This window comes from Oncorhynchus tshawytscha, linkage group LG19 (genome assembly GCF_018296145.1).
Source record: "Oncorhynchus tshawytscha isolate Ot180627B linkage group LG19, Otsh_v2.0, whole genome shotgun sequence".
Lineage (NCBI taxonomy): Eukaryota > Metazoa > Chordata > Actinopteri > Salmoniformes > Salmonidae > Oncorhynchus > Oncorhynchus tshawytscha.
In genome coordinates this window covers 38058490-38071283 of record NC_056447.1, presented here as the reverse complement: position 1 = coordinate 38071283, position 12794 = coordinate 38058490, and the positions used below count along the sequence as shown (strand labels likewise).

The 12794-nt window shown below is 43.9% G+C and overlaps 1 protein-coding gene across 2 annotated transcripts in view; it reads right to left on the bottom strand.

Moving 5' to 3' along the window:
- The window catches only part of LOC112218721 (pleckstrin homology domain-containing family G member 7), a 41757-nt gene extending 29248 nt beyond the window's left edge, over positions 1 to 12509 (bottom strand). Inside the window, exons 1-3 of one of the 2 annotated variants that reach the window (XM_024379777.2) lie at positions 12355 to 12509; positions 10228 to 11020; positions 8041 to 8063 (exon numbers count right to left, since the gene is read on the bottom strand). In XM_024379777.2, coding sequence (XP_024235545.1) covers positions 8041 to 8063; positions 10228 to 10878 — 674 coding nt within the window. In that variant the 5' untranslated portion in view covers positions 10879 to 11020; positions 12355 to 12509. The remainder of the gene's footprint in view (positions 1 to 8040; positions 8064 to 10227; positions 11021 to 12354) is intronic. The other variant, XM_024379776.2, reaches the window with a different exon arrangement.
- Positions 12510 to 12794: the final 285 nt, after the last annotated feature.

Here is a 12794-nt window from a genome sequence, read left to right as displayed (position 1 = left end):
TGGGAATGTGATGAAAAAAATGAAAGCTGAAATAAATCACTCTCTCTACTATTATTCTGACATTTCACATTCCGAAGATAAAGTGGTGATCCTAACTGACCTAAGACAGGGAATTTTTAATCGGATGAATTGTCAGGAATTGTGAAAAACTGAGTTTAAATGTATTTGGCTAAGATGTATATAAACTTCAACTGTATGTATTTATGTGTGTAGGTATGTACATTACCAGTCAAACGTTTGGACACACCTACTCAAGGGTTTTTCTTAACTTTTTGCTATTGTCTACATTGTAGAATAATAGTGAAGACATCAACACTATGAAATAACACATGGAATCACATAGTAACCAAAAAAGTATTAAACACATCAAAAATATATTTATGTTTGAGATTCTTTAAAGTAGCCAAAGAATGCTTTTCCAATAGTCTTGAAGGAGTTTCCACATATGCTGAGCACTTGTTGGCTGCTTTTCCTTCACTCTGCAGTCCAACTCATCCCAAACCATCTCAATTGGTTTGAGGTCAAAGGCCAGGTCATCTGATGTAGCACTCCATTACACTCCTTCTTGGTCAAATAGCCCTTACACATCCTGGGGGTTTGTTGGGTCCTGCTGAAAAACAAATCATAGTCCCACTAAGCGCAAACCAGATGGGATGGTGTATAGATGCAGAATGCTGTGGTAGCCACACTGACAGTCACCAGCAAAGCACCCCCACACCATCACACCTCCTCCTGCATGCTTCACATTGGGAACCACGCATGCAGAGATCATCCATTCACAGACTCTGTGTCTCACAAAGACACAGCAGTTGGAACCAAAAACCTTACATTTGGACTCATCAGGCCAAAGGACAGATTTCCACCGATCTAATGTCCATTGGTTGTGTTTCTTGGCCCAAGCAAGTCTCCTCTTATTATTGGTGTCCTTTAGTAGTGGTTTATTTGCAGCAATTCAACCATGAAGGCCTGATTCACGTAGTCTCCTCTGAACAGTTGATGTTAAGATGTGCCTGTTACTTGAACTATGTGAAGCATTTATTTGGTCTGCAATTTCTGAGGCTGGTAACTCTAATGAACTTATCCTCTGCAGCAGAGGTAACTCTGGGTCTTCCTTTCCTGTGGCGGTCCTCATGAGAGCCAGTTTTATCATAGTGCTTGATGGTTTTTGCGACTGCACTTGAGGAAACTTTCAAAGTTCTTGAAATGTTCTTGATTGACTGACCTTCATGTCTTAAAGTAATGATGGACTGTTGTTTCTCTTTGCTTATTTGAGCTGTTCTTGCTATAATATGGACTTGGTATTTTACCAAATAGGGCTATCTTCTGTATACCACCCCTACCTTGTCACAACACAACTGATTGGCTTAAATGCGTTAAGGAAATAAATTGCACAAATTAACTTTTAACAAGGAACACCTGTTAATTGAAATGCATCCCAAGTGACTATCTCATGAAGCTGGTTGAGAGAATGCCAAGAGTGTGCAAAGCTGTCATCAAGGTAAAGGTTGGCTACTTTGAAGAATCTCAAATATAAGATATTTTCATTTGTTTAACACTTATTTGGTTATTACATGATTCCATATGCGTTATTTCATAGTTTTGATGTCTTCACCATTATTCTACAATGTAGAAAATAGTAAAAATAAAGAAAAACCCTGGCATGAGTAGGTGTGTCCAAACTTTTGACTGGTACTGTATATACACTGCTCAAAAAAATAAAGGGAACACTTAAACAACACAATGTAACACCAAGTCTATCACACTTCTGTGAAATCAAACTGTCCACTTAGGAAGCAACACTGATTGACAATACATTTCAAATGCTGTTGTGCAAATAGATAGACAACAGTTGGAAATTATAGGCAATTAGCAAGACACCCCCAATAAAGGAGTGGTTCTGCAGGTGATAACCACAGACCACTTCTCAGTTCCTATGCTTCCTGGCTGATGTTTTGGTCACTTTTGAATGCTGGCGGTGCTTTCACTCTAGTGGTAGCATGAGATGGAGTCTACAACCCACACAAGTGGCTCAGGTAGTGCAGCTCATCCAGGATGGAACATCAATGCGAGCTGTGGCAAGAAGGTTTGCTGTGTCTGTCAGCGTAGTGTCCACAGCATGGAGGCGGTACCAGGAGACAGGCCAGTACATCAGGAGACGTGGAGGAGGCCGTAGGAGGGAAACAACCCAGCAGCAGGACCGCTACCTCCACCTTTGTGCAAGGAGGAGCACTGCCAGAGCCCTGCAAAATGACCTCCAGCAGGCCACAAATGTACATGTGTCTGCTCAAACGGTCAGAAACCACTCCATGAGGGTGGTATGAGGACCCGACGTCCACAGGTGGGGGTTGTGCTTTACAGCCCAACACCGTGCAGGACGTTTGGCATTTGCCAGAGAACACCAAGATTGGCAAATTCGCCACTGGCGCCCTGTGCTCTTCACAGATGAAAGCAGGTTCACACTGAGCACATGTGACAGACGTGACAGTCTGGAGACGCCGTGGAGAATGTTCTGCTGCCTGCAACATCCTCCAGCATGACCGGTTTGGCGGTGGGTCAGTCATGGTGTGGGGTGGCATTTCTTTGGGGGGCCGCACAGCCCTCCATGTGCTCGCCAGAGGTAGCCTGACTGCCATTAGGAACCGAGATGAGATCCTCAGACCCCTTGTGAGACCATATGCTGGTGCGGTTGGCCCTGGGTTCCTCCTAATGCAAGATAATGCTAGACCTCATGTGGCTGGAGTGTGTCAGCAGTTCCTGCAAGAGGAAGGCATTGATGCTATGGACTGGCCCGCCCGTTCCCCAGACCTGAATCCAATTGAGCACATCTGGGACATCATGTCTCGCTCCATCCACCAACGCCATGTTGCACCACAGACTGTCCAGGAGTTGGCGGATGCTTTAGTCCAGGTCCGGGAGGAGATCCCTCAGGAGACCATCCGCCACCTCATCAGGAGCATGCCCAGGCGTTGTAGAGAGGTCATACAGGCATGTGGAGGCCACACACACTACTGAGCCCCAGTTTGACTTGTTTTAAGGACATTACATCAAAGTTGGATCAGCCTGTAGTGTGGTTTTCCACTTTAATTTTGAGTGTGACTCCAAATCCAGACCTCCATGGCTTGATAAATTTGATTTCCATTGATCATTTTTGTGTGATTTTGTTGTCAGCACATTCAACTATGTAAAGAAAAAAGTATTTCATTCATTCAGATCTAGGATGTGTTATTTTAGTGTTCCCTTTATTTTTTGAGCAGTATATATATATATATATATATATATATATATATATAAAGAGAGATTTTGATGAATTTATGCTAAAAGGAAGTGATGCAGACGATTACATTGATAGAAGCTACAATCTATCTGCAATATTAAAGCTGATCTACCCCCTACAAAAATGTAAAATAATATATATTTTTTTATAAAGAGAGATTTTGATGAATTTATGCATACTTTTTCATTCTTCCACAAGATTTAGTAGTCACGACACAAATCTAGGGTTGCTACCCAATCCGGCTGGTCGTTCATTCTATCCATTGAGGTTGCCAGGGATGCAACCCAGTCGTTCAGTCTTTCGTTCTGTATTTATGGACGCGACCCAGTTGTTCATTCTAATAGTTCCAACGCCATACTAGCTGGCAAATTTCTTATCCATTGCTTGCTAGCTAGCCAACTACGGCTAACTCACAGTCACATCCAAAAAAAGTGCAGCCAGAATAACAGAAAAGTAGCTGGATTTGAATTTGTTTAAACTGTTTTCTAGTTTAGATTTATTTGGATTCATCCATAACAATGAGGTAATGAGACGCGATTTCACCTGCCGTTCAAAATGTGCTCGCTCACACGTCACACCGTTGTTCAGAGGAGCTAGCCAACAACACAGCAACATAATCATTCCAAACTGAAGCTGGAAATACTGCAAACTAGCTGCACTTCGTTTTGTTTGACCTTTTTTCAATTTACATTTTTTTGTATAAAATGATGCCAGCTGATTCATGATTTCAACTGGCTGAGAAACACTGCCTGCCTGTATGTCCCGACTCCCGTTCATTACTATGGGACAGCAGGAGATCGAATTTGAACATTGAAACAATGTTGCAAATGTCAGAGACAGAGCAAGGTTTTACAAATCTCTGTGGTTGAAAACAAAATGTTAGTCTAAAAGAAATGTGAGATAATGTCTAGATGCTTTTTTATAGTGGAGATCAAGTATATAAATTGCCTGGCTGGGCTGATGAGACAGTGGATTGCGCAGTCAGATGGAACAGAGTAAATAGGCATTTTAAAGTCCTAGATTTAGCCGGTGGTAACTTGTGGAATGGACAACAGCTGGAATGTGAATTTAACCAATCAGCATTCAGGATTAGAACCACGCATCATATAAAGCTATAACAACAATGCTTTATGACATAATAAGAGAAGGTGTAATACAAGGTGAGCAATACAGTATGTCAAAGGGAGGTACAGTATAAATAATACAGGTGTAATAACGAACACGAGTAATGGCGTAACAAATTAGTTACTGTATATTTAACAACATAATGGAACAGAATCAACAGACAGAATATTCTCACAGTATTTGCCAAGAAGACGGTTTAACAGGAAATATCAGAATTCCTTTTGGCATTTCTACATTGATGAAATACCATATGCACTCACTGCACTGTGAACTAGCAAGTGCATGAGGGTTTGTTGTAAACATTACCATAAAGCGCCTGCACACATGTGTGAGCGTGTGTGTGCTTTTATAGTCCTCAGCTCTTCTGTCAGAGGAAGAAACTAAAGCATTGCCAGACCCAAGACGCCCCAGGCTGTGCTGGAACAGCCACTGTTCTCAACTGTTTTCACGTCATCCCTTTGTGTTGTTGTTGAGGGTGAACTGCAGGTACACACAGAATATCCAAATGACAAATTCAAATCATGCAGAATTAATGGATTAGAGATTGCCAATAAATGAATTTATGTATTGACATCTTATGCATTCGTTATGTTGTTTGCTATGGTAATAAAAAGTGTGTACCTACTTGAATTGACTTCCCTACCACTGCATAAATACACTGAGTGTACAAAACATTAAGGACACCTTCCTAAAATGTAGTTGCACCCCCCCGCCCCTTTTTGCCCTCGGAACAGCATCAATTCGTTGGGGCCTGGACTCTACAAGATGTCAAAGCGTTCCACATGGATGCTGGCCCATGTTGACTCCAATGCTTCCCATAGTTTTGTAAAGTTGGATGGATGTCCTTTGGTTGGTGGACCATTCTTGATACACACGGGAAACTGTTGAGTGTGAAAAACCCAGTAGCGTTATAGTTCTTGACACAAACCTATTAACATACCCTGTTCAAGGGCACTTAAATATTTTGTCTTGCCCATTCACCCTCTGAATGGCACACAGACAATTGAGACATGGATTGTGTAAAGGCTTAAAAATCCTTCTTTAACCTGTCTCCTCCCCTTCATCTACACTGATTGAAGTGGATTTAACAAGTAACATCAATAAGGGATCATAGCTTCCACCTGGTCATTCTATATCATGGAAAGAGCAGGTGTCCTTAATGTTTTGTACACTCAGTGTATGTACACACTCTATAAAACCAACCACAGTAGCTACCTCTGAGTTTACAAGATAGATTTCAGTTGTCTTTCTGGGGAATAGTGAGAGTAGTAGTGATGAGCCAAATAACAACCTGATAGGCTGGTCTTTAGTCATTCAGTTTAACATTCACTACCAGTGCTGTGACTAGACTAGACTACTCACTGGCTTTATAGCTTTCATAGTGAGGTCTTGATTAACTCTCTCTCCAGTTGCTCTATTAAACTAAAAGCTCATGGGTTTAGTTAACGTACCAATGAGTCCAGACTTTTTTCAAATTTGTATTCCTTCCTAATAGCTGAGTAATGAATGACAATTTAGAGTATAGTAACGTTAGACTAGGGTTACGTGAGACACAATCCAGTGTTTGTTTGATTGAAGACAGAGTAGAACATAATCATTTTTTTCAGAATGTGAATGGTGTTATAATTTTGTATTCGTGTATACTGCACCATAAGTTAGACTTGGAGTACAGACTTTCGCTGTGCTTGGTGAAAGGTTATCTAGAAATGACGACACCATAAGGAAGACAAACAGCTGAAAATCCATGGCTGTTTATGATGGCGTATACAGAACCCACAAACAGGAACAGTTATACAACTACAGGGAACGGAAGTATGTTGGTTCTTGATTTTATTTTATGGTCTGTTACCAAAATGTCTCACCCTATCCAAAAAGTCTACCCATTGTCATTCTCCTTGGATTGTATGGATGTCCTCAGGAAACTGCTGTGTATCTGTAATGGTATGCTTATATAACCAGCCGTACTTATCTTATATAAACCACCAACAGAAGACTGACTGACGAGGTGCAGCAAGCCAATGTGTACACCTTAGCGGTGTCCTTCTGTAAGTGTACAATGAGACCCGAGTAATGTGGTATGTTAGTTATCCCCTGGCCATGTCTGTTAACGCCTCAGTACAGATAATACCTCTGAGAGCAACTACTGTTCTTTGTCCTCTCTAGGACTATCTTCTCTTTAGTAAACTAATATCAGTCATGGTAGTGTGGACCCTGGCGCATCTTATGGCCCTTATATGTATAGGCACACAAAGGGTGCTGAGTTAACAATACAAAGCTTGGTTAGTAGAGCACGGTGCTTGTTACACCAGGGTAGTGGGTTCTTTTCCCAGGACCACCCATACGTAAAATGCATGCAACCATAACTGTAAGTTGCTTTGGATAAAAGCAACTGCTAAATGGCATATATTATAGTTAACCAGCACCTTGAGCAGGCTATAAGTCTTACAGTAAATGCAAGTAATGTTGGTGGTGGTGGAAGAGTACTGCATGCGGATCTGTCAAAAACACTTCAGCATTAATTGCAGTTTATTTCCAAGCAGGTCACAAAGACATCATGTCTCATTGTGGCCAGTCAGAATGCCCTCTGTGCGTCGGCCCCTCTGCCACTGAGTCGAGCCCCTGCAAAGAGGGGCACTTCGTCCCCCAAACCACCCCCCTGCAGCAAAATAACGATGCCCGAAAACAAAGCGGTTCTGACAAATGGTCTTCTGATCCCTGCCACCATGTGGGGGGAAATGAGGGGGGTGGTGCCAGGGTGTAACTATAATAATTACAAGGACAATAGCTGCCTAATTATCCAGTAGAAGAGTCCTTCCCGGGCGGCCCATTAGGAGGGGTGGTGGTGGAACTGCTGGCAGTCCAGGAAAAACAGCATTAATGAGGCCTTGTCTCGTCCACACATAGGATGCTAATTTGATTACCCTGTTGCATGAAAACTTAGTGTATTTTAAGGTTTAAAAAGGTTTTTGAAGTTTGTAATTTCCACTTTGAATTTTTTCCTTTCTGAAAAATGTATTATATGAATTATAATCCACATTTCCTGTTGCTGTATGATTATCTTCCTGCTGCTCCAAACTGTCTCAAATGAAGATCTTCTATCTGTAACCATGGGACTCTCATAACTATACCCACTGAGCTTATAATGCTCTGCAAACAGTTTCACTAACAAACCCAAAGCACAACGAATATGCAATGGAGCTCCCTCTACTCTGGGTCCAATCTTATTTCGCCGTTGAGCGCCAAATGTTCAATGAGCGGATGTAATTCAAGCAACAAGGCCCAGCTTGGGGACATTTTTCCCTCAAGATGTTTCCATACAAACAAACAAACTCCCGGGATCACTGGAAAGGTGAACAAATTAGAGATAGCAAAAGAAAGAAACAACACGATTTAGGATGCAATCATGCAAATTAGAACCGTTTTGTTCTGTTTGGAGCCTAATGAATACAACCCTGGTTTCCTAACTGCGTGCCATAGTTCAGAGTTAGTTGGTTATAGGCAAATTCCCCTCCTGCCATGCAAATAATGTCCAGGTAGTATATGGTAATTGCAGGCCACAGTGTAGGTATTTTTGCCTAAACCAAGTGGGGACACAGATAACACTCAAATCACTCTGTGGGACTTGCGGGTGGCAGACCTACCTATTATGGCAAGCCTCCTTGTCCTGTAAAAACAGACAGAGGCAGGTTGGTTAGGATAATTATGTTGACAATGGCTTGTTATAAAGCAGATACTAATGTGAAAGGGCAAACACATAGACAGTGAACAATAGGACAGGATATCTACTGGATCTAAACATTTGGGGTTGGTTTCTCTGGGACAGTTTAACCTTACTCTTGGCCTAAGAAGTACTTTCAACAGAGAATCTCCATTGAACATGCTTTTTAGTGCAGGACTAAGATTAATCTGGGTCCGGTTAACCAGCCCTAGAAGGTCAATGATGATTTAAGAGCCTTGAATGTGATGGACTAGAGAAACCAAAGGCCCTGGCTGATTTTAAAGGTGTAGAAACTCTTGCAGAATATATAACACTAAATCAACATTACACAGGCCTCCTGCTCCTACATAACATGGATATATCACTTTCAAACAAACAAAACATTTCAATCTCTTGAAAAAATATTGTCTAGAGAAATGTCAAAAGTGTTTTAATATGGTTGTTAGAATTTGAATAGCCCGATTAGCCCTTTACTATCTACAGAGAATGTTGGGGCTCTATTGAGAATGGTCTGGGTAAAATGCTGGGAGCCCAATGAATAGATCCCCCCCATTAATTTATCCTAATGCCTACTGACCTCTCTATCACTGCTGACACTGGTGAATAGGAGGCCTGTGGAGGAGCCTTGCTGCCTTCCTAGGGCCCTCTGATCTCTCTCTCTGTGTGTGTGTGTGTGTGTGTGTGTGTGTGTGTGTGTGTGTGTGTGTGTGTGTGTGTGTGTGTGTGTGTGTGTGTGTGTGTGTGTGTGTGTGTGTGTGTGTGTGTGTGTGTGTGTGTGTGTGTGAGGGAGGGGAGGGCTTGCTGGGTGGTGGGGCTGTGCTGAGCTGTCAGTGCATTTACTGCTGATTAATTTGCTGTCAAAAGCTGACATTGTGAGCAGCCACCACAGTAAGCCAGGGAGAATGAGGGGGAGAGGACTCCCAGGGAGAATGAGGGGGAGAGGACTGGTACCCAGGAGGAATGTGGTGGAGAGGGCTGGTACCCAGGGAGAATGAGGGGGAGAGGGCTGGTACCCAGGGAGAATGAGGGGGAGAGGACTGGTACCCAGGAGGAATGTGGTGGAGAGGGCTGGTGCCCAGGGAGAATGAGGGGGAGAGGGCTGGTACCCAGGGAGAATGTGGTGGAGAGGACTGGTACCCAGGAGGAATGTGGTGGAGAGGGCTGGTACCCAGGGAGAATGTGGTGGAGAGGGCTGGTACCCAGGGAGAATGTGGTGGAGAGGACTGGTACCCAGGGAGAATGTGGGGAGAGGGCTGGTACCCAGGAGAATGTGGGAGAGGGCTGGTACCCAGGAGGAATGTGATGGAGAGGGCTGGTACCCAGGAGAGAATGTGGTGGAGAGGGCTGGTACCCAGGAGGAATGTGATGGAGAGGGCTGGTACCCAGGAGAATGTGGTGGAGAGGGCTGGTACCCAGGGAGAATGTGGTGGAGAGGACTGGTACCCAGGGAGAATGAGGGGGAGAGGACTGGTACCCAGGGAGAATGTGGGGGAGAGGGCTGGTACCCAGGGAGAATGTGGTGGAGAGGGCTGGTACTCAGGGAGAATGAGGGGGAGAGGGCTGGTACCCAGGGAGAATGTGGGGGAGACTGGTACCCAGGGAGAATGAGGGGGAGAGGACTGGTACCCAGGGAGAATGAGGGGGAGAGGACTGGTACCCAGGAGAGAATGTGGGGAGAGGGCTGGTGCCCAGGGAGAATGAGGGGGAGAGGACTGGTACCCAGGGAGAATGAGGGGGAGAGGACTGGTACCCAGGAGAATGAGGGGGAGAGGGCTGGTACCCAGGAGGAATGTGGTGGAGAGGCTGGTACCCAGAGAGAATGAGGGGGAGAGGACTGGTACCCAGGGAGAATGAGGGGGGGAGAGGGCTGGTACCCAGGAGGAATGTGGTGGAGAGAGCTGGTACCCAGAGAGAATGAGGGGGAGAGGACTGGTACCCAGGGAGAATGAGGGGGAGAGGACTGGTACCCAGGAGGAATGTGGTGGAGCTACTGGCTATCTGCTTTATAAGGCTCAGATAAAAAAATATATTATAAAGTCACAGTGTGGCATTTGGCCACCATTCATGCTCAACTGAAAGTTCACCATTTGTGATCATAACATTAACTCACCTGATCATCGCTATCATCAGGAAATGCAAAGTCTTTACTAACACTTTGCACACTCAGTGCATCCAGAGATCCTTGTCTCGTGCAAGTGATACCATTGTCAAAAGTCTTTGATCTATGCGATCTGCTTTTCCCCCAGCCTGCGGATGAATTGGGCAGATTATCGAGATGGTTTCCTTCAACGGGATGGGGGCTGGCCGCCAGCGGAGACTTGTGCCTTTGTACTGGGGAGAGGGGACTCAACGGGGACGGTGTATCTTCCATACCCGACTCCTCCTGTGTGCTGTCCATCCTCACAGGGTCCCGGAAGTCCACCTGCGGACGTCGCGTGCTCCTCATCCTCCTCAAGGTCGGGGAGGTGGAGATGCGAGCCGGGGCCTGTCGGTCAAACTGGGTGAGCAAGCCGTCTGCCTCGACCAAAGACGTGTGTTTCAGTTTGGAGTGCGTTCTGGCCAAATCTATATGCATGATAAAGGGGTTACTGGTCTGCGTCTCCTTTTCCTCTGTGGGTTTTGAGACAGTTTGCGTCTCGACATTGTTCACAACCGTCACTTCCTTGTTCTCGTTCTCTAGCCACTCCATGTAACTCCAGTCCAAGCTTTTCTCTGCGTCCTGACCATTCTTGCGCACTATAACCTGTTTCAGCATAGACATCTTGCGCAAGACGGCATTGTAGGCCTAATTATGTCAGGAAAATAGTGGTCTTTTGGTCCTTTTTTCCCAGGTGTGTTGGGGTCAGATCATCCACTGGCAGTTTAGCAGTTTAGCAGCAAGCAACGACATTTCAGTGACGTTTCTGTGGAATAAAAATGTATCTGCATTGGGTCTAATACAATAAATAGCCTAAAAAATACAAAGCAGTCTAGGCGTAATCTTTTTTGTTCCGAGTTCAGTCCACTCACGTTGTGAAACAGTGAAGTTATGGATTTGAAAGCTGCTTCTTTTGCCGGCAGAGGGTGGGGGTAGGGGAAGTTCCCACTAAGCACTGACCTACGCATTACCACGGGAAGGTGTTTGGGGGTGGGGGTGAAGTAGAATGTATTTGTTGTGCCCGCGTTGTAAATGGTTATATCGGTCCGCTAATACAAGACTAGCAAAGGACCACTGCACTACTTTTGTGAGACTGTAAAAATATATATATGTTTTTGTTTTTTGTGGGGGTCCTACTTCCCGTGGCTATCGACCGACGCCAACTCTTTTTTTGGTCCTGTCCAGACCTTTTTTTCCTTTGCTTTTTTAGTTGTGGTCTGGACTGGCCTTAAATTCAATGTCAATGGACGCTGATTTTTCGGAAGAATCTAAAATATACAATATATTTCGATTTGTTTAACTGCTTTTTGGGGATACTACATAATTCCATATGTGTTATTTCATAATGTTGATGTCTTCACTATTATTCTACAATGTAGAAAAATAACTTTAATGAGTAATGTTTGACCGGTAGTGTATTTTAGACATCTTTTCAATGTAGTTTTGCTTACTGAGTTATCTTACAGTCGGTGTTCATAATATACTATAGATACAATCTCTAACAAGTTTTAAGACTACAGTTGCCTGTAAAAAAAACAAACCTGTAGTTTTACCTTCCTCATTGTCAATAGCTATGGGGTTTAAAAGCCTACTTATAACAACCCAAAGGTTTTTATTGTTGAATACAGCGCAACAGTATAACTGTGACGCTGCACTACACTGCAACATTGTATCAGTTCAGTGTCACGCCTTGGCAGTTTTAGCGTGGGAAAAGGACGGCACAAGACCCCCATGCACCTGATCCAACTTTCCCATACTAGTGATTATGGAAACAAATTTAGACTTTTACAATGGGCCTCTCCAGGCCATGTTAAGTGCTATTTAATCATCTCAGGTAGGATTATTTCATTAGAATTACCAACAGTAAAATTATTTAGTGACTGATTAGCTCTTTGTTGTTGTCGTGGTGTGCCGGCTGCAGAAGAGAACCTGCATGCACACCCACGAGGTGAATACCGTGTGGGAAACATAAACTAAGATTAGATTATCTAGACTACAATTATTATTAATCAACGATAGGCTAAATAATAACAAACTATTCACATGACAAAAGTTAAAAAGGAGTCGAATGAAGAAGAGCAAAGCCCTGTGTTTACTCACAGCCGTGGGTCCTGTCTCCGCAATGGATCATCCGCTGCGCTTGTGCTGTAGCGACGATTTCGGAGTGCTGCGCTAGGAGTTGCTCTGTCATGTCAATGTGACCGCCCTGAGAAACAAAGTGGAGCCACTCCTGGCACTAGTCTCGGCCGCTGTTCTTTATGTGCCCTTTTACAGGAGAAAGCTCAAAGAGATTTATTTGTGGAATGCCTGGGAAAGATGTCGTGCATGCGTGTCCAATTGTTTCCTACCCGAAATGTAAATGTGGTATGAGTCAATTAGAAAGCTTAGTTCAGACTGTCATGTTCTTTATAAGAATCGGACCAAGGTGCAGAGTGGTATGCGTGCATTCTTATTTATTCAAATAATTAAACACTAAACAACAAACCGAAACGAGTGCTGACAGGCAACCACACAGACAAGATCCCACAAACACCAAAGGG